General features: G+C 40.5%; 1 protein-coding gene across 3 annotated transcripts in view; it reads left to right on the top strand.

Annotated features, from left to right (window-relative positions):
* usp14 (ubiquitin specific peptidase 14 (tRNA-guanine transglycosylase)) overlaps window positions 1-20,956 on the top strand; it is a 68,465-nt gene that overhangs the window by 37,274 nt on the left and 10,235 nt on the right. For all 3 annotated transcript variants that reach the window (XM_063062769.1, XM_063062761.1, XM_063062779.1), the window contains exons 13-14: window positions 6,038-6,163; window positions 6,867-6,933. In XM_063062769.1, coding sequence (XP_062918839.1) covers window positions 6,038-6,163; window positions 6,867-6,933 — 193 coding nt within the window. The remainder of the gene's footprint in view (window positions 1-6,037; window positions 6,164-6,866; window positions 6,934-20,956) is intronic.

The following is a 20,956-nucleotide window of genomic DNA, read 5'->3' on the forward strand; positions in this document are numbered from 1 at the left end:
ACAAATACTGTAATCTCGGAAATATATTCATTTTTACAACATTGACTCTACCTACTAATGTTATTGGTAGTATCATCCATTTGTCAAGATCTTCTTGAATTTTTTTCAATAGTGGTAAATAATTAAATTTATGTAAATTCTTTACATCACTATCAAGTCTTATACCTAAATACTTTATACCATTTACCGGCCATCTAAATTGGGTTACTAATTGACATTGACTATAGTCTCCTTTAGTAAGAGACAAAATTTCACTTTTATCCCAGTTTATTTTGTAACCTGATACCTTCCCATATTCATCCAATCTAGAAGATAATTTATGTAACGAATGTTGTGGGTTTGTTAAATAGATAAAAACATCATCGGCAAAAAGATTAATTTTATATTCCTCTTGGTTAACTCTAAAACCCATAATATCTGGATCCAATCTAATTAGTTCTGCTAATGGCTCTATCGCCAATACAAATAGAGCAGGTGATAGTGGACAACCTTGTCTAGTTGACCTTTTTAGCTGAAATGGTGTTGAAATTTGAGAGTTTGTCACTACTTTAGCTTTAGGGTTAGAATTTAGAGTTTTAATCCAATTTATAAAAGATGTTCCTAACCCATATTTTTCTAATACTTTAAATAAAAAATCCCATTCTAATCTATCAAATGCTTTTTCTGCATCCAAAGCTACTACTATACTCTTCTCATCCCTTTTTTGTGCCAAATGAATTATACTGAGTAGCCGAGTTACATTATCTGCCAGTTGTCTATTTTTAATAAATCCTGTTTGATCCATATGTATTAATTTTGGTAAATATTTAGATAATCTATTCGATAAAATTTTTGCTATTATTTTATAATCCGTATTCAATAAAGAAATAGGCCTGTATGATGTTGGTTTCATAGGATCTCTGTCCTTTTTTGACAATACTATTACAATCGCTGTTGAAAAAGATTCTGGAAGTTTATGTATTTTTTCTGCTTGACGTATTAGTTCCATAAAAAGAGGAAATAATAAATCTTTAAATTTTTTATGAAATTCAGGTGGAAAACCATCTTCTCCTGGAGATTTATTACTTTGAAGTGATCCTAAAGCTTCTTCAACTTCTTTTAATGTAAAAGGCATATCTAATCCCCTCTGTTCTTCCAAATTCAATTTTGGAAGAGAAACTTGTGATAAAAACCTTTCTATCTCATTAACATCGTTTTGAGATTCTGATTGATATAATTCAGAATAAAAATTTTTAAAGGTTTCATTTATTTCAAGAGGTTTATAAGATATGTTATTTGCCCTTGTTCTAATTGCATTTATTGTTTTGGAAGCTTGTTCTGTTTTCAACTGCCAGGCAAGAATTTTATGTGCTCTCTCACCTAACTCATAATACCTTTGTTTAGATCTTATAATTGCTTTTTCCGTTCTATATGTCTGAAGTGTATTATATTGTAACTTCTTATTGACAAGTTGTCTTCGTTTTTCTTCTGACATATATCTTTGTGATTCTTTTTCTATTCTTGTAATCTCTTTTTCCAATAGATCTAGTTCTGCCATATATTCTTTCTTAATTTTAGACGTATAACTTATTATCTGTCCCCTAAGATATGCTTTCATCGCATCCCATAGTATAAATTTATCCTCCACTGAATGAAAATTTGTATCCAAAAAAAATTGAATCTGCTTTTTCATAAAATCACAAAAATCTTGACGTTTTAATAATATTGAATTAAATCTCCATCTATAAGCCACTTCTTCCTTATCAGCCATTATTATTGTCATTAATAAAGGAGAATGATCTGATAATATTCTTGCTTTATATTCCATATTTTTCACTCTGTGTTGAATATGCATTGATAATAGAAAAAAAGGAATAAGTTTTATGTCTATGGGAATAGAACGAATAGTCTCTTTCTTTAGGATTGATTCTTCTCCATATATCAATCAAATTTAAATCTTTCATCAATGATAAAGTTAGATTTACTACCTTCGATTTTATAACAGCCTTGGCTGATCTATCTAAGACTGGGTCTAAGCAAAAATTGAAGTCGCCTCCAATTAATATTTTTTCATGTGCATCCGCCAAATTCAAAAAAGTTTCTTGTATGAATTTTGCATCATTTTCATTTGGTGCATAAATATTCATAGAAGTCCATAGTTCAGAAAAAAGTTGACAATGTATAATCACATATCTCCCCGCAGAATCAGTTATTACATTTTGTATCCTAATTGGTAACGTTTTATTGATCAAAATTGCTACTCCCCTCGCTTTTGAATTAAATGAGGCCGCAACAACATTACCCACCCAATCTCTCTTTAGTTTCTGATGTTCTGTTTCTGTTAGGTGCGTTTCCTGTAAAAAAGCTAAATCTATCTTCATTTTTTTAATATATGTTAAGATTCTTTTTCTTTTCGCTGGTCCATTAAGCCCATTAACATTAAAACTCAAAAAAATCAATAAATTAGTCAAAGTTACTCCAATCTAAAACATTACTTATCTTCTCAACTCTCATAGTTCCTTGGGGAATCACTTTAAACTTCACCATGATGCTATGTGTTCCCCCCCCCCCAACCTTCCAGGCAAAAAGAAAAAAAAATAGAAAAAAAAAGAAAAAACAAGATACCCCCCCACTAATGTTGTGAATGAAAAGATACACAACACTACCCCCCTCCATTTTATGGGTCGCGGCAAAAGCCACGCTTGCACACATGATTAACGTAGCAATCGATCAGTGCTTCTTCCAGCTCCCCCGCAACAAAAAAAGTTATATAAACAAAATTAGTATTATTATTCCCAGCTAATTTCCTCCAGTATTAACCTTTCTTACCCCCTCCATATAATTAATACTATATTTATACTTTCATCCAGCTTCAAAAATCCAACAAATCCATTCTTAAACCCAATCTTCATCTTCATTCTATCTCACTCTCCTGAGTTTGTTCTTGTATCTGGTGAATATTCAAAGAATCTTGCACAAACTGCTCTGCTTTCTGGTAGTCATCAAAAAATCTTTTTTCTCCACCAGACAAAAAAATCTTCAAAGTTGCAGGATAACGCAGTATAAATTGATAACCATGCTCCTATAAGGTTTTTTTCACTGGATTAAACTTCTTCCTTTTCTTCAAAAGTTCGTAACTTATATCAGGGTAGAAAAAAACTCTTTTCCCTTTAATTATCAATGGCCCTTTTCTATCTTTGGCAGCTCGAACAGCCGCCTGTAGAATCCTTTCCTTGTCTTGAAATCTTAAGAATTTTATTAAAATTGATCGTGGATATTGGTCATCTTTTGGTTTTGGTCTTAAAGCTCTATGTGCCCGCTCAATTTCAATTGAGCGAGCCTCCTCTCCCATTTGCAAAACCTCCGGGATCCATCTTTGAAAAAATTCTATTGGCTTTTCTCCTTCCATACCTTCTGTAAGACCAACAACTTTTATATTATTACGTCTACTGAAATTTTCCAACATGTCCACTTTCTCCAAGAGTCGGTTTCTTTCCGAGTTCCAGACAAGCAAATCATTTTCTGTTTTTTCCACTCTATCATTCATAAGCCCCATTCCTCTTTCCATCTTCTGAAGCTTCTTTTCCATTTTGTCCTGTCTTTCCATAACTTTATTATAGCATCTCTTCGTGTCTCTAAGCTCTTCTCTTACTTTCCTTAATTCAGCAGTTGATCGCAATACAGCCTCTCTTATGTCTCTATCATCTCCTTTACTTCCACTCGCTTCCAATTCTTCCTCCTCTTCTTCATCTGTGTTCTCTGCAGAATCCAGTTCTGACTCTGAGTCATTTTCAATTGCAGTGGGTGTCGGTTCTTGTAGTTTGCGCTGTGTCGATTTGCGCATGCACAATTCAGTTGTCTTCTTCGGAGCAACCTCTGCCACCGCCATTGCTCCCTGTTCTACCGAAGGAGATCCAACCTGAGTCCGAGGCTCCATCGTTGCAATAGGCCCTTTTTTCTTCCCATCTCGCGGCTGCTTCACAACAGCAGACTTCTTTTGTTGCGGTTTAGGAGGCATACCGTAAAGTAGTCTTACAAAGTTTATAAATAGTTTTCAAAAAATATTTACCAACTTTGTTTTATTTAAACGGTACTTTACTGATTTGTTGCGGGAGAGCTGAATTTACACGTCTCAATCCCACGTCATCACGTGATGCCCCCCCCCCCCATTTCATTGATTGATGTCAGTTTTGCTTTTTAAGCTGTTCACTATTTTTGTTTGCAAAGCAGACACCTCTGTTTTGGAGACCTATTAAATTAAAATAGGCCAACAGGTCATTGTGAAACGCACTTGTACAATTTACTTATGTCTGTCCTATATTGAAAAGGAAACAAAAATACACCTTCTGCAGATTAACTTTGATAACAGGTATTTAAATGATTGCAGGTGCTGCTGCTCTGAGAATACCAACCCTATTAATCTTTTTAAGAAGCATACTAAAGTTAACCTTGGAAGAAAGAGTTAAAGACATGACTGTTGTAAACATTTTTCCCAAATGTTGTTTCCCTTTTTTCTTACATTGGAGTAAATTATTATTTAAATTTATTGGAATGATTGAAATGGAAGAAACTGGTTTCCACTATGTGTGATTATTTGATAGCAAATTAAGCCATTTCAGTGCCACTGGCATTTGCAGTGTTCGGACGTAGTCTAGTACCAGAAATTACAATTACAGTGGATTCCTGTTAATTGGGCAGCTGCTTATTTGGGAGAATTCTTAAAGAACAAAAACGAATCGACAGAATAGCCAGGATTTCCTTTGTTTATTTGGGACACTATGCCTGGAGATTGTTGCCGAACAGATTTAAACTGTCCTCAGGAAGGGTCTCAGCTCAAGACATCAACTGTTTACTCTTTTCCATAGATGCTGCCTGGCCTGCTGAATTCGTCCAGTATTTGGTGTATGTTGCTTTGGATTTCCTGCATCTGCAGATCACAGCACATGTTTTTGAGTTTTTAAATAGTGTCTGTTGCATGTGTTTGTTTTAAAAGATCAGTGATTTTTGTCACTTGTTACTTCAAGTTAGGAACTATGGAGAATTTGAAGGTATCAACAGTCATCTTGAATGTTACAATGAAAATGAAGATTTGGAGGGTGCAGTCGTCAATAGCATTCTATGAAGACAGTCTTATCTGAATTAGATTATCTGCGCTGATTTTGTTCACTTAGAGTTCGTCAAAAGTACAAGGCATTGTACACTGAATGAATTCCTCTGTTAACATTTAGGAATTATCACAGTTTTATGGTAGTGTACTGGTAGTGCTGTAATTTGTTCTATATTTCATTTAAGTACGTATTTGTTACTCATTTAAACATCAGTTTCTTTTGTTTTTATTCCTTTACAACTATTTTCATTATATTTTGACTAATTGTGCAGCTGCTTAATTGGGCCAAAATGTACTGGTCTTGATGTGTCCCAATTTACTGGAATCCACTGTATAATCATACTCTACTTGCCATCCACAGGCTGTTTCCTCTGCTGTAACTATTTGTCCACTTTTCCTTTAAAGGTTATGCATTCATTGTGTCAAAGTTATGTGCTCTTTACTAAAAGTAACTACCAACATTTTGCCTCACTTATGACAGCAATTTTAGGTTGATGTTCGTTGTCAATAGTCAGAAGAAACATATTTCCTGTTAATCTGATTTAAAAACTCCTCAAAATTGTAAAAATCCTGAGTTGCAAAATTCTTTTTTCCAGTATGGAAGTATTCCATTGTCTTTGACTTTTTTCTCAAATGCATTCAGTCTCTTCAGTCTAAAATTGAGATTTTCTGTTAAGTAATGCTGCATTCACTGCAATAACGCTGCTTAATATTTTTAAGAAATATGTCATTGGATGCAAGTTGCTTTGGACAGTGGAAATGGTTGCAGAGGCTCTTGGGGCAGAATTCTTCTCTAGACAGTCAAAGTGGTAGTTTGTATTGGCAGTTTTTATTTCAGAACTTGGTTTTAAATTTCTCTTAACAGAAATCTTTGAAGGGGAAAGTATATTAACGTATCACTGTTTAGTTTTGCAACTGTATGTAAAAAATTTGTTGTGCAATTGTCCTCAGGATGTCAAGTTTCCTTTAATGCTGGATGTATACGAATTGTGCGTACCAGAGCTACAAGAAAAAATGGTTCCATATAGATTAAAATTCAAGGAACAAGAAGACCGAAAGGCTGATATGCAAACAAAGGTATTTTAATTCTCTTCTTGTAATGCTCTTGGTCAACATTGAGCAACTTTAGAATGGAACATGCCCATACTTTTTACTTTCTATATCAATCAGTGGCTACTCTAATAATCTGAAAAATATGATCTTGAGATCGATGATTTTTTTCAATGCTATCACCATGCCTTGCTGAATAGATTTCTTAGCAAACCTACTTAGTAATAGTACTTTTACTCAGAGAAGATGTTCTGTGCCTTATTCTGGGCAAAATTTGTTCCTGAAAGGAAATCCGCTGTATGATTATACATTACTTCTGTAATCCACTATATTGCTTTGATTCTTGTCTCTTTTACCATTTGATATTAAGAAGGAAATTAATCATGTGTTCTTCATTCTGAAGAGCTAGTACATTAGGACAATTTGAATTATAAGATTTCATATGGAGGACAAATTAGAATGTTGCTTTATTAAGTCAGTTTGAACTCTAACAAATTGGTAATACTGGTTTATGGGGGATTGACCATGAATATTTTAGCATAAATTATTAAAACTTATTGTTCTTCAAGCACAAATTATATCAACCTGATGGTGAACTTTGGAATACATCAAACAATATTTTACTTAACTCGTAACAAATCAGCAACACATATTTTATTTACTTAAAGAATAATTCATAATCACTGAAGTTGATTTCATGCTTTCGTTACCTGTTCCTTTGTATTGTTAGATTGGAAGTAAAAATGGAAGTGGAGAGCCAAAAGAAGACAAATATGAGCCATTTTATTTTCCTAATGGTAAGTGGGTAATTTGTATTTTGTTACTTTGTTTTAAACGTGAGGCTTTTCCATCGTCTGCTGGTGAGTGTCATGTAAAGTGATTGATAATTACTGAGGTTGAAAGCATTTTTTTCCAACATGTTGTAGCTGCAGTGTAATGAAGCAAAAGATGTGCAGCAGCAACTTGCTAAAGGTCTTTGAGGGAAAATCCCAAACCCTCACTTTCTGTTGTAGTGATGAGCAGGAGATGACCATGACCACAACCAGTTGCAATGACAGCAAAGTTGTGTATCAAAATAAGTAATAGCTTATCCATAATGAAATGCGAGATTCAGGATCTGATGCACATGTAAATCCTTTTAACCAAATATGTATGCATCATTTACTCTGACAAGTATGACCTATAAATCTGTGCCAGTGGCATGAAAATTGTATTTGCCAGTCTCTATAAAAATTGTTCAGGCCACCTTCAGTAAGCAACATGCATCTAGGGTCAGTATGATTCGGGTCAACCAAAGAGGAAAACTGGAATGTTCCAGTGATGAAACAATTATGGTGAATGCTGTGTAAGTACTGTCCCATGCAAAGTTATCATTTGCCAAGAAATAACAGACATTACACCAGCATAAAATTAAAGTGGAAGCATAATTACATATATATTTCATCTTTAACAAGCGGTTAATAGAAAAAGAAAAGAGAAAGGGCTTATTACAGTTGAATCAGTCTAGATGTGCACATAAACATTGGAGCTAGTTTCTGAGGTAGTTAGGTGAATTGCTTTATTCAGAACACCCACCCCATGCTGACACAACATTCCTAAGCTGAGCAAATGGCTCCTTAACAGAAACCACAATACTAGTCTATAAAGTTTAATTAACATAGCACACTGCACTTTGCAGAAAAGCTGCTGAAATAAAATACCTAACAGTGGAGCAGGAGGAATACAATAAAACATGTTCTTTTGCAGGGCATTACACAAGTTTTAGTGTCAGACTCAGTAATGAGAGTGCTGAACCTCAGAGGACGCAGGTTTCCTTCTTATGCAACTTGTTATCTATCATGTTTGTGGCAAGTGAATGGAATTTTAATTGCCTTATTGTTTTAGCAGGTTTTTTAGATTAGATTGAGGACGCGCAGACCTCTTTTATTGTCATTTAGTAATGCATGCATTAAGAAATGATACAATGTTCCTCCAGAATGATATCACAGTAACACAGGACAAACCAAGACTTAAAAAACTGACAAAAACCACATAATTATAACTTATAGTTACAACAGTGCAAGGCAATACCGTAATTTGATGAAGAACAGACCATGGGCACGGTAAAAAAAAGTCTCAAAGTCACTCGGAAGTCCCATCATCTCACGCAGACGGTAGAAGGAAGAGAAAGTGTCTTCCTGCCATGAACTCACAGTGCTGCAAACTTGCCGATGCAGCACCCTGGAAGCACCCAACCACAGCCGACTCTTGAGTCTGTCCAAAACCTTCGAGCCTCCGACCAGCCCTCCAACACCGAGCACCATCTCTGCCGAGCACTTCGACCCCACCCCCGGCAGCAGGCAATGGGCAAAGCCGAGGATTTGGGGCCTTCCCCTCTGGAGATTCTCGATCGCACAGTAGCAACGGCAGCGAAGCAGGCATTTCAGAAGTTTCTCCAGGTGTTCCTCCGTGCTTCTCGCGTCTGTCTCCATCAAATCAGGATTGTGTACTTACAAATAAGATATCATTTGGGAGCGGCCGCGCGCTCTGCGTCGCGCCGCCATCTTCTGCTCCCCTCCTTGATGAGGTTGGCAAACTGTTGCTTTAAACAACATGTAAAACATATTGAATTGTGGATCATTCTGACTTATTTTGCTTCTTTCTACCCCTTATAATTTAGTATTTTCAATTGCTGCTCATAGTCCTGTGCCACCTTCATTGCTATTTGTGGGACTTCGTAATGTGAAGATGACATTTTCTTAGAGTCTATGGTTCTAGGGTCCTGAAAATTGCATGTTCTGCTTGAAATGTAACAGAATTTGGCAATATTTCTTAGTGTCCAGTACTGAAATTTTTAAGAATATCCATCCAGTGGTATCAAAATAAATTGACTACCACTGCCATTGAATGGTCCTTTGCCTTTTAATATAGAACATAGAGCAGTACACCACAGGAGCAAGCTCTTCAGCCCACAGTGTTGTGCCAAACTAACTAAACAAATCTCTTCGGCACACACAATGCCCATATCCTTCTATTTTCTTCACATTTATGTGCCTATTTAAAAGTCCTTTAAAAACCTCTAATATTTCTGCCTCAACTCCACCGCAGGCAGCACATTCCAGCCACCCACCATTCTTTGTGTTTATATAAGAGAAAATTATCCCACATATTTCCTTTGAACCTTTTCACCTTAAATGCATGTCCTTTGGTATTAGATATCTCAACCCTTGGGAGAAGATATTATCTATCTACTCTTATAATCTCATAATCTTACAAACCTCTGTCAGATCGCCTTCAGCCTGCACCATTCCAGAGAAAGCAATTCAGGTTTGTCCAACATCTCCAACACCTTTGAAGATGTAACAAAACATGTAGATGAAGGTAGAGCAGTGGATGTATGGATTTCAGTAAGGCATTTGATAAGGTTCCCCATGCCAGGCTCTTCCAGAAAATAGGCATGGGATTAAAGGAGACCTCACTTTGTGGATCCAGAATTGCCTTGTCCACGGAAGGCAAAGGATGGTTGTAGATGGTTTGTATTCTGCGTGGAGGTCGGTGACCAGTGGTATTCCGCAGGGATCTGTTCTGAGACCCCTCCTCTTGGTGATTTTTATCACTGACCTGGATGAAGAAGAAGGAGGGTAGGTTAGTAAGTTTGCTGATGACACAAAGGTTGGGGGTGTTGTAGATAGTCTGCATGGTTATCAGAGGTTACAGCGGGACATTGGTAGGATGTAGAACTGGGCTGAGAAGTGGCAGATGGACTTCAATCCGGATAAGTGCGAAGTGGTTCATTTTGGGAGGTCAAATTTGAAGACAGAATATTGTATGAATGGTAAGACTCTTGGCAGTGTGGAGGATCAGAGAGATCTTGGGGTCTGTGTCCACAGGACACTCAAAGCTGCTGCACGGGTTGACAGTGTGTTAAGGCATATGGTGTGTTGGCATTCATTAATCATGGAATTGAGTTCAAGAATTATGAGGTAATGTTACAGCTATATAAGACTTTGGTCAGACCCCACTTGGAGAACTGTGTTCAGTTCTGGTCACCTCACTACAGGAAGGATGTGGATACTACAGAGAGAGTGCAGAAGAGAATTACAAGGATATTGCCTAGATCGGAGAGCGTGCCTTATGGAACAGGTTGAGTGAACTTGGCTTTTTCTCCTTGAAGCGACGGAAGTTGAGAGGTATAAGATGATGTGAGGCATTGATCATGTGAATAGCCAGAAGCTTTTTCCCAAGGCTGAAATGGCTAACACAAGGAGGTTTTAAGGTGCTTGGAAGTACGGAGGGGATGTCTGGAGTAAGTTTTCCTCACAGAGTCGTGGGTGCGTAGAATCTACTGCCAGTGATGGTGCCAGAGGCAGTTACAATAGTCTTTTATGAGACTCATAGACAGGTACATGGAACTGGAAAAAATAGAGGGCTATGCGGTAGGGTAATTCCAGGCAGTTTCTAGAGTAGGTTACATGGTCAGCACAACATTGTGGGCCGAAGGGACTGTAATGTGCTGTATGTTCTATCAAAAGGCAAGTAAATAAAATAAGGGAAAAGATGAAATATGAGCGCAAACTAGCCAATAATATAAAGCAAGAAATCAAAAGTTGTCTCAGTTTATGTAAAGAGTAAAAGGGAACTGAAAGTTGATAATGGACCACTGGAAAATGATGCTGGTGAAACGGGGAAAAAAATGGCGGATGAACTCAATGAGTACTTTGCTCATTAGGTTAACTTACTGAGTCTTCAATGCAGAAGACACTAGCAGTGTGTCAGAGATCCATGAGTGTCAGGGAGCCGGTGTGAGTGCCATTGCTATGACAAAGGAAAAAGTGCTAGGCAAACTCAAAAGGTCTTAAGATGGATGAGTCACCTGGAGCAGATGGACTACATCCCAAAGTCCTGAGAGAGGTTGCTGCAGAGAATAATGGATGCATTGGTCATGATCTTTCAAGAAGCGCTTGATTCTGGCATTGTCCTGGAAGACTAGAAGATTGCAAATGTCACTCCACTGTTGAAGAAAGGAACTTATAAGATGAGGTTTCGGGGTACTTGGAGGCTAATGATAAAATAAGTCAAAGTCAGCATGGTTTCTGTAAAGAGAGATCTTGCTTGACAAATCTGTTAGAGTTCTTCGATGAAGTAACAAGCAAAGTGGACAAAGGAGAGGCAGTGGATGCCATTTACTTGGATTTTCAGAAGGCATTTGATAAGGTGCCACATCTGAGGCTGCTAAACAAGATAAAACTTTATGGTGTTACAAGAAAGATACTGGCATGGATAACAGAATGGCTGACAGGCAGGAGGCAGCGAGTGGGAATAAAGGGGAGCCTTTTCTGTTTGGCTGCCAGTGACTAGTGGTGTTCCTCAGGGGTCATTATTGGGACCGCAACTTTTCACATAGTTTGTCAATGATTGGATAACAGAATTGATGGCTTTGTGATGATACAAAGATAGGTGGAGGGGTATGTAGTGCTGAGAAAGCAATGTGATTGCAACAGGACTTAGACATATTGGAAGAATGGGCAAAAAAAGGGGCAAATGCAATACAGTGTTGGGAAATTTACGATAATGCACGTTGGTAAAAGGAACAATAGTGTGAAATATTAACTAAGCGGGGAGATAGTTCAAACATAAGAGGTGCAGAGGAATTTAAGAGTCTTCGTGCAAGACTGGCCTCGAGCACAAGAAGGGCGAGACTGCGCAGGAGCATGATGTAGACAGGACAGTGCACAGAGTTTAAAAAGGAAGGGGACTTCCAACGGCTGTCTTTTGGATCGGGACAAGCAGAGCGGCGTGGGAGCTGAATTCGGAAGGAAGGCAGTTTTTAAAAAAAACTTCAAGTGCAAGAAGGACAAGACTGTGCAGGCGTGTGACGAAGACAGGATAGCGCGGAGAGTCTAAGAAGGATCGGGTCCAGAATATTCTGAAGGGAGAGGGTGAGCAGCCAACTGTCTTGGTACATGTTGGTACCAATGCCATAGATAAGAAAAGGGAGGAGGTCCTGAAGAGAGATTTCCGGGAGTTAGGAAGGAAGCTGAAAAGCAGGACCTCCAGGGTAGTAATCTCAGGATTGCTACCTGTGCCACGTGCTAGCGAGGGCAAGAATAGTAGGATCAGGCAGATGAATGCGTGGCTGAGAGACTGGTGCAGGGGGCAGGGCTTCAGATTCTTGGATCATTGGGATCTCTTTTGGGGGAAATATGACCTGTTCAAAAAGGACGGGTTACACCTGAACCCCAAGGGGACCAATATCCTGGCGGGAAGTCAGGAACAGGAAGGGAGCAGTTACTCTACTGGGGGTATTCTGTAGGCTCCCTGGTAGCAGCAGAGATACAGAGGAGCAGATTGGGAGGCAGATTTTGGAAAGGTGCAAAAATAACAGGGTTGTTATCATGGGTGACTTTAACTTCCCTAATATTGATTGGCACCTGATTAGTTCAAAGGGTTTAGATGGGGCAGAGTTTGTTAAGTGTGCCCAGGACGGATTCCTGTCACAGTATGTGGACAGGCCGACCAGGGGGTATGCCATACTAGATCTAGTACTAGGTAATGAACCGGGTCAGGTCACAGATCTCTCAGTGGGTGAGCTTCTGGGGGACAGTGACCACTGCTCCCTGTCCTTTAGCATTATCATGGAAAAGGATAGAATCAGGACAGGAAAATTTTTAATTGGGGAAAGGCAAATTATGAGGCTATATGGCTAGAACTTGCGGGTGTGAATTGGGATGATGTTTTTGCAGGGAGATGTACTATGGACATGTGGTCAATGTTTAGAGATCTCTTGCAGGATGTGAGGGATAAATTTGTCCCGGTAAGGAAGATAAAGAATGGTAGGGTGAAGTGAGGTGGAAAATCTAGTCAGGTGGAAGAAGGCAGCATACATGAGGTTTAGGAAGCAAGGATCAGATGGGTCTATTGAGGAATATAGGGAAGCAAGAAAGCTTAAAAGGGGCTGCGAAGAGCAAGAAGGGGGCATGAGAAGGCCTTGGTAAGTAGGGTAAAGGAAAACCCCAAAGCATTCTTCAATTATGTGAAGAAAAAAAAGATGACAGGAGTGAAGATAGGACCAATTAGAGATAAAGGTGGGAAGATGTGCCTGGAGGCTGTGGAAGTGAGCGAGGTCCTCAATGAATACTTCTCTTCGGTATTCACCAATGAGAGGGAACTGATGATGGTGAGGACAATATGAGTGAAGTTGATGTTCTGGAGCATGTTGATATCAAGGGAGAGGAGGTGTTGGAGTTGTTAAAATACATTAGGACGGATAAGTCCCCGGGGCCTGATGGAATATTCCTCAGGCTGCTCCACAAGGCGAGGCAAGAGATTGCTGAGCCTTTGGCTAGGATCTTTTTGTCCTTGTTGTCCACGGGAATGGTACCAGAGGATTGGAGGGAGGCGAATGTTGTCCCCTTGTTCAAAAAAGGTAGGGATAGTCCGGGTAATTATAGACCAGTGAGCCTTACGTCTGTGGTGGGAAAGCTGTTGGAAAAGATTCTTAGAGATAGGATCTCTGGGCATTTAGAGAATCATGGTCTGATCAGGGACAGTCAGCATGGCTTTGTGAAGGGCAGATCATGTCTAACAAGCCTGATAGAGTTCTTTGAGGAGGTGACCAGTCATGTAGATGAGGGTAGTGCAGTGGATGTGGTCTGTATGGATTTTAGTAAGGCATTTGACAGTGTTCCTCACGGTCGGCTTATTCAGAAAGTCAGAAGGCATGGGATCCAGGGAAGTTTGGCCAGGTGGATTCAGAATTGGCTTGCCTGCAGAAGGCAGAGGGTCGTGGTGGAGGGAGTACATTCAGATTGGAGGATTTTGACTAGTGGTGTCCCACAAGAATCTGTTCTGGGACCACTACTTTTCGTGATTTTTATTAGCGACCTGGATGTTGGGGTAGAAGGGTGGGTTGGCAAGTTTGCAGACGACACAAAGGTTGGTGGTGTTGTAGATGGTGTTGTACATAGTGTCGAGGATTGTCAAAGATTGCAGAGAGACATTGATAGGATGCAGAAGTGGGCTGAGAAGTGGCAGATGGAGTTCAACCCGGAGAAGTGTGAGGTGGTACACTTTGGAAGGACAAACTCCAAGGCAGAGTACAAAGTAAATGGCAGGATACTTGGTGGTGTGAAGGAGCAGAGGGATCTGGGGGTACATGTCCACAGATCCCTGAAAGTTGCCTCACAGGTGGATAGGGTAGTTAAGAAAGCTTATGGGGTGTTAGCTTTCATAAGTCGAGGGATAGAGTTTAAGAATCGCGATGTAATGATGCAGCTCTATAAAACTCTGGTTAGGCCACACTTGGAGTACTGTGTCCAGTTCTGGTTGCCTCACTATAGGAAGGATGTGGAAGTATTGGAAAGGGTACAGAGGAGATTTACCAGAATTGCTGCTTGGTTTAGAGAGTATGCATTATGATCAGAGATTAAGGGAGCTTGGGCTTTACTCTTTGGAGAGAAGGAGGATGAGCGGAGACATGATAGAGGTGTACAAGATAATAAGAGGAATAGATAGAGTGGATAGCCAGTGCCTCTTCCCCAGGGCACCACTGCTCAATACAAGAGGACATGGCTTTAAGGTAAGGGGTGGGAAGTTCAAGGGGGATATTAGAGGAAGGTTTTTTACTCAGAGAGTGGTTGGTGCGTGGAATGCACTGCCTGGGTCAGTGGTGGAGGCGGATACACTCGTGAAGTTTAAGAGACTACTGGACAGGTATATGGAGGAATTTAAGGTGGGGGGGGCGTATATGAGAGGCAGGGTTTGAAGGTGGGTACAACATTGTGGGCCGAAGGGCCTGTACTGTGCTGTACTATTCTATGTTCTATGAAGGTTTAATAGAGATGTTAGGGAGGGTTTAAACTAATTTGGCAGGGGGATGGGAACCGGAATGACAGAGCAGAGGAGGGGGAAAACAGAAATAAATCTCAGATAGTCAGCAGTAAAGATGTCAGGAAGCACAGGTGGGGGATGAGGCAAATTTGCAGCCATTGGGATGAGTTGCAGTGCAATAAAGTTGCAGTACAATCAAAACAAAAAGTACCAAATACTGGACTTAAGGTGTTATGCATGCAGCATAAGGAATAAGGTGGATAATCTTGTCATACAGCTGCAGATTGGCAGGTATGATATTGTGGCCATCACTGAGACATGTCTAAAGGATGCATGTCTCTGGGAGCTGAACGTCCAAGGATACATGGTGTATTGGAAGGATAGGCAGGTAGGCAGAGGGGGTGGCGTGGCTTTATTTGTAAGAAATGATATTAAATCATTAGAAAGAGGTGACATAGGATCAGAAGGTGCAGAATCGTTATGGGTTGAGCTAAGAAATCGCAGGGGTAAAAGGACCCTGAAGGCAGTTATATACAGGCCTCCTAACAGCTGCCATGATGAGGACTACAAATTACAACAGGAAATAGAAAAGGCTTGTCAGAAGGGCAGTGTTATGATAATTGTGGGGGATTTTAACATGCGAGTGGATTGGGAAAATCAGGTCGGCACTGGATCTCGAGAGAGAATTTGTAGAATGTTTACGAGATGGCTTTTTAGAACAGCTTGTTGTTGAGCCCAGTAGGGGATCGGCTGTACTGGATTGGGTATTGTGTAATGAACCAGAGATGATAAGAGAGATTGTGAAGGAACCCTTAGGAGGCAGTGATCATAACATAATTGAGTTCACTGTGAAATTTGAGAAAGAGAAGCCAAAATCCGATTTGTCGATATTTCAGTGGAGTAAAGGAAATTACAGTGGCATGAGAGAGGAACTGGCCAAAGTTGACTGGAAAGGGACACTAGCGGGAAGGACAGCAGAGCAGCAGTGGTTGAAGTTTATGCGAGAAGTGAGGAAGGTGCAAGACAGATATATTCCAAAAAAGAAGAAATTTTCTAATGGAAAAAGGATGCAACTGTGGTTGATAAGACAAGTCAAAGCAAAGGAGAGGGCATACAAGGAAACAAAAATTAGTGGGAAGACAGAGGATTGGGAAGCTTTTAAAAGCTTGCAAAAGGAAACTAAGAAGGTCACTAAGAGGGAAAAGATGCATTATGAAAGGAAGCTAGCAATAATATCAAAGAGGATACTAAAAGCTTTTCCAAGTATATAAAGAGTAAAAGACTGGTGAGAGTAGATATAGGACCGATCGAAAATGATGCTGGAGAAATTGTAATGGGAGATAAGGAGATGGCAGAGGAACTGAATGAGTATTTTGCATCAGTCTTCACTGAGGAAGACAGCAGTATACCGGACACTCAAGGGTGTCAGGGAAAAGAAGTGTGTGCAGTCACAATTACGACAGAGAAAGTAGTCAGGAAGCTGAATAGTCTAAGGGTAGATAAATCTCCCGGACCAGATGGAATGCACCCTCGTGTTCTGAAGGAAGTAGCTGTGGAGATTACGGAGGCATTAGCAATGATCTTTCAAAAGTCGATAGATTCTGGCATGGTTCCGGAGGATTGGAAGATTGCAAATGTCACTCCGCTATTTAAGAATGGGGCAAGGAAGCAAAAAGGAAATTATAGACCTGTTAGCTTGACATCGGTGGTTGGGAAGTTGTTGGAGTCGATTGTCAAGGATGAGGTTACGGAGTACCTGGAGGCCTGTGACAAGATCGGCAGAACTCAGCATGGTTTCCTAAAAGGAAAATCCTGCCTGACAAAAATCTTGAAATTTTTTGAGGAAATTACCAGTAGGCTAGACAAGGGAGATGCTGCGGATGTTGTGTATTTGGATTTTCAGAAGGCCTTTGACAAGGTGCCGCACGAGGCTGCTAAACAAGATAAGAGCCCATGGAATTATGGGAAAGTTACATATGTGGATAGAGCGTTGGCTGATTGGCAGGAAACAGAGAGTGGGAATAAAGGGATCCCATTCTGGTTGGCTGCCGGTTACCAGTGGTGTTCCACAGGGGTCCGTGTTGGGGCCGCTTCTTTTTACTTTGTACATCAACGATTTGGATTATGGAATAGATGGCTTTGTGGCTGAGTTTGCTGATGATACAAGGATAGGTGGAGGGGCCGGTAGTGCTGAGGAAACAGAGAGTCTGCAGAGAGACTTGGATAGTTTGGGAGAATGGGCAAAGAAGTGGTAAATGAAATGCAATGTTGGAAAGTGTATGTTTATGCACTTTGGCAGAAGAAAGAAGTGGGCAGACTATTATTTAAGTGGGGAGAGAATTCAAAGTTCTGAGATGCAACGGGACTTGGGAGTCCTCGTGCAGGATACCCTTAAGGTTAACCTCCAGGTTGAGTTGGTGGTGAAGAAGGCGAATGCAATGTTGGCATTCATTTCTAGAGGAATAGAGTATAGGAGCAGGGATGTGATGTTGAGGCTCTGTAAGGCGCTGGTGAGACCTCACTTGGAGTACTGTGTGCAGTTTTGGGCTCCTTATTTAAGAAAGGATGTACTGATGTTATAGAGGTTCAGAGAAGATTCACTGGAGTGATTCCAGAAATGAGAGGGTTAACTTAAGAGGAACGTTTGACCGCTCTTGGACTGTACTCCTTGGAGTTTAGAAGAATGAGGGAGGAACCTCATAGAAACATTTCGAATGTTGAAAGGCATGGACAGAGTGGATATGGCAAAGTTGTTTCCCATGGTGGGGGAGTCTGGTACGAGAGGGCATGACTTAGGGATTGAAGGGCGCCCATTCAGAACAGAGATGCAAAGACATTTTTTTAGCCAGAGGGTGGTGAATCTGTGGTATTTGTTGCCACAGGTGGCAGTGAAGGTCGTCAGTGGGTATTTTAAGACAGAGATTGATAGGTATCTGGGTAGCCAGGGCCATCAAAGGTTATGGCGAGAAGGCGGGGGAGTGGGACTAAATGGGAGAATGGATCAGCTCAATGAATGGCGGAACAGATTCGATGGGCCAAATGGCGGACTTCTCCTTTGTCTTATGGTCTTAAGACTCCCAGAAGGTTAATTTACACGCAAACAACAGGAATTCTGCAGATGCTGGAAATTCAAGCAACACACATCAAAGTTGCTGGTGAACGCAGCAGGCCAGGCAGCATCTGTAGGAAGAGGTGCAGTCGACGTTTCAGGCCGAGACCCTTCGTCAGGACGAGAGGGTCTCGGCCTGAAACGTCGACTGCACCTCTTCCTACAGATGCTGCCTGGCCTGCTGCGTTCACCAGCAACTTTGATGATGGAGGTTAATTTATAGGTCAAGCCTGTGGTAAAGAAGGCAAATGCATTGTTTGGCATTTATTTCAAGGGGAATAGAATATAAAAGCATGGAGATAATGCTGAGTCTTAATGTCGGGCTGCACTTGGAGTATTGTCAACAGTTTTGGGCCCATCTCCCAGAAAGGATATGTTGACATTGGAGAGTCCAGAGGAGGTTCACAAGGATTACTCTGGGAGTGAAGGGGTGAACATACGAGAAGCGTTTAGCGGCTTTGGACCTATACTTGCTGGAATTTAGAAGAATGCACGGGGATTTCATTGAAACCAACTGAATTTTGAAAGGACTAGATGGGATTGATGTGGAGAGGATGTTTCCCATGGTGGGGGTATCGAGAACTGAGGACACTCCCTCAAAATTGATGGGTGACCTTTTGGAACCTTTAAGGAAGAATTTTTTTTTTAGCCAGAGAGTAGTGAATCTGTGGAATGCTCTGCGGTGGAGGCAGAAGTTGATTGTTTCCTGATCAGTCAGGGCACCAAAGGATATGATGAGGAGGCAATTGTATGAGGTTGAGTAAGATCTGGGATCAGTCATGATGGAATAGTGGAATAGACTCAATGGGCTGAATAGCCAAATTCTGCTCTTATGTCTTATGGTCATATCTCGTTTTTGCACATGCTCTCTAATTCAGGCAACATCCTGGTAAATTTCTGCACCCTCTCTAAAACCTCGACATCCTTCCTTATAATGGGGCGACTTGAACTGTATGCAATATTCCAGATGTGGTCTAACTAGAGTTCTTATAAGCTGCAACATAACTTCCTGATGTTTGAACGCTATGCCTCAACTAAAATAAGCAAGCTTACCATTTAACTTCTTAACCACCTATCAACCTGTGTAGCCACTTTCAGGTATCTTAAACTTGGACTCCAAGATCCCTCTGCTCATCAACACTGTTAAGGATTTTGCCATGACCAATGTATTGTCTCTTCATGTTTGACCTACCAAGGTACAACACTTCATATTTGGCTGGGTTAAACTGCATCTGCCACTTCTCTGCCCATATCTGCAACAGATCTGTGTCCAGCTGTTTTCTTTGCCAGACATCTATGGTATCCGCATATATATCACGCAGCAGAGGTCCCAATACAGATCCCTGTGGAACACCATGAATCACAGCCCTTCAGCTCGAATGTCCCTTTGACCACTACCCTCTGTCTTCAATGGATAAGCCAGTTTTGAATCTCAACAGCCAATTCATAATGGATCCCATGCACATTAATTTTCTCAATAAGCCTCCTATGGGGGTCCTTGTCAAACATCTTACTGAAATCCATATAAACAACGTTCACAGCTATATCTTCATCAATCACTCATATCATCTCACCAGAAATGGGTAAGAGTGACCATAATATGGTGGAATTCTTCATTAACATGGAGAGTGACGTAGTTAATTCAGAAACAAAGGTTCTGAACTTAAAGAGGGGTAACTTTGAAGGTATGAGACATGAATTAGCTAAGATAGACTGGCAAATGACACTTCAAGGATTGACGGTGGATATGCAATGGCAGGCATTTAAAGGTTGCATGGATGAACTGCAACAATTGTTCATCCCAGTTTGGCAAAAGAATAAATCAAGGACCCGTGGCTGACAAGAGAAATTAGGGATAGTATCAATTCCAAAGAAGTAGCATACAAATTAGCCAGAGAAAGTGGCTCACCTGAGGACTGGGAGAAATTCAGAGTTCAGCAGAGGAGGACAAAGGGCTTAATTAGGAAGGGGAAAAAAGACTATGAGAGAAAACTGGCAGAGAACATAAAAACGGACTGTAAAAGCTTTTATAGATATGTAAAAAGGAAAAGACTGATAAAGACAAATGTAGGTCCCCTGCAAACAGAAACAGGTGAATTGATTATGGGGAGCAAGGACATGGCAGACCAATTGAATAATTACTTTGGTTCTGTCTTCACTAAGGAGGACATAAATAATCTTCCAGAAATAGTAAGGGACAGAGGGTCCAGTGAGATGGAGGAACTGAGCGAAATACATGTTAGTAGGGAAGTGGTGTTAGGTAAATTGAAGGGATTGAAGGCAGATAAATCCCCAGGGCCAGATAGTCTGCATCCCAGAGTGCTTAAGGAAGTGGCCCAAGAAATAGTGGATGCATTAGTGATAATTTTTCAAAACTCGTTAGATTCTGGACTAGTTCCTGAGGATTGGAGGGTGGCTAATGTAACTCCACTTTTTAAAAAAGGAGGGAGAGAGAAACCGGGGAATTATAGGCCGGTTAGCCTAACGTCGGTGGTGGGGAAACTGCTGGAGTCAGTTATCAAGGATGTGATAACAGCACATTTGGAAAGCGGTGAAATGATCGGACAAAGTCAGCATGGATTTGTGAAAGGAAAATCATGTCTGACGAATCTCATAGAATTTTTTGAGGATGTAACTAGTAGAGTGGATAGGGGAGAACCAGTGGATGTGGTATATTTGGATTTTCAAAAGGCTTTTGACAAGGTCCCACATAGGAGATTAGTGTGCAAACTTAAATCACACGGTATTGGGGGTAAGGTATTGGTGTGGGTGGAGAATTGGTTAGCAGACAGGAAGCAAAGAGTGGGAATAAACGGGACCTTTTCAGAATGGCAGGCGGTGACTAGTGGGGTACCGCAAGGCTCAGTGCTGGGACCCCAGTTGTTTACAATATATATTAATGA

The sequence above is a fragment of the Mobula hypostoma genome, chromosome 1 (genome assembly GCF_963921235.1).
Source record: "Mobula hypostoma chromosome 1, sMobHyp1.1, whole genome shotgun sequence".
Classification (NCBI taxonomy): Eukaryota; Metazoa; Chordata; class Chondrichthyes; order Myliobatiformes; family Myliobatidae; genus Mobula; species Mobula hypostoma.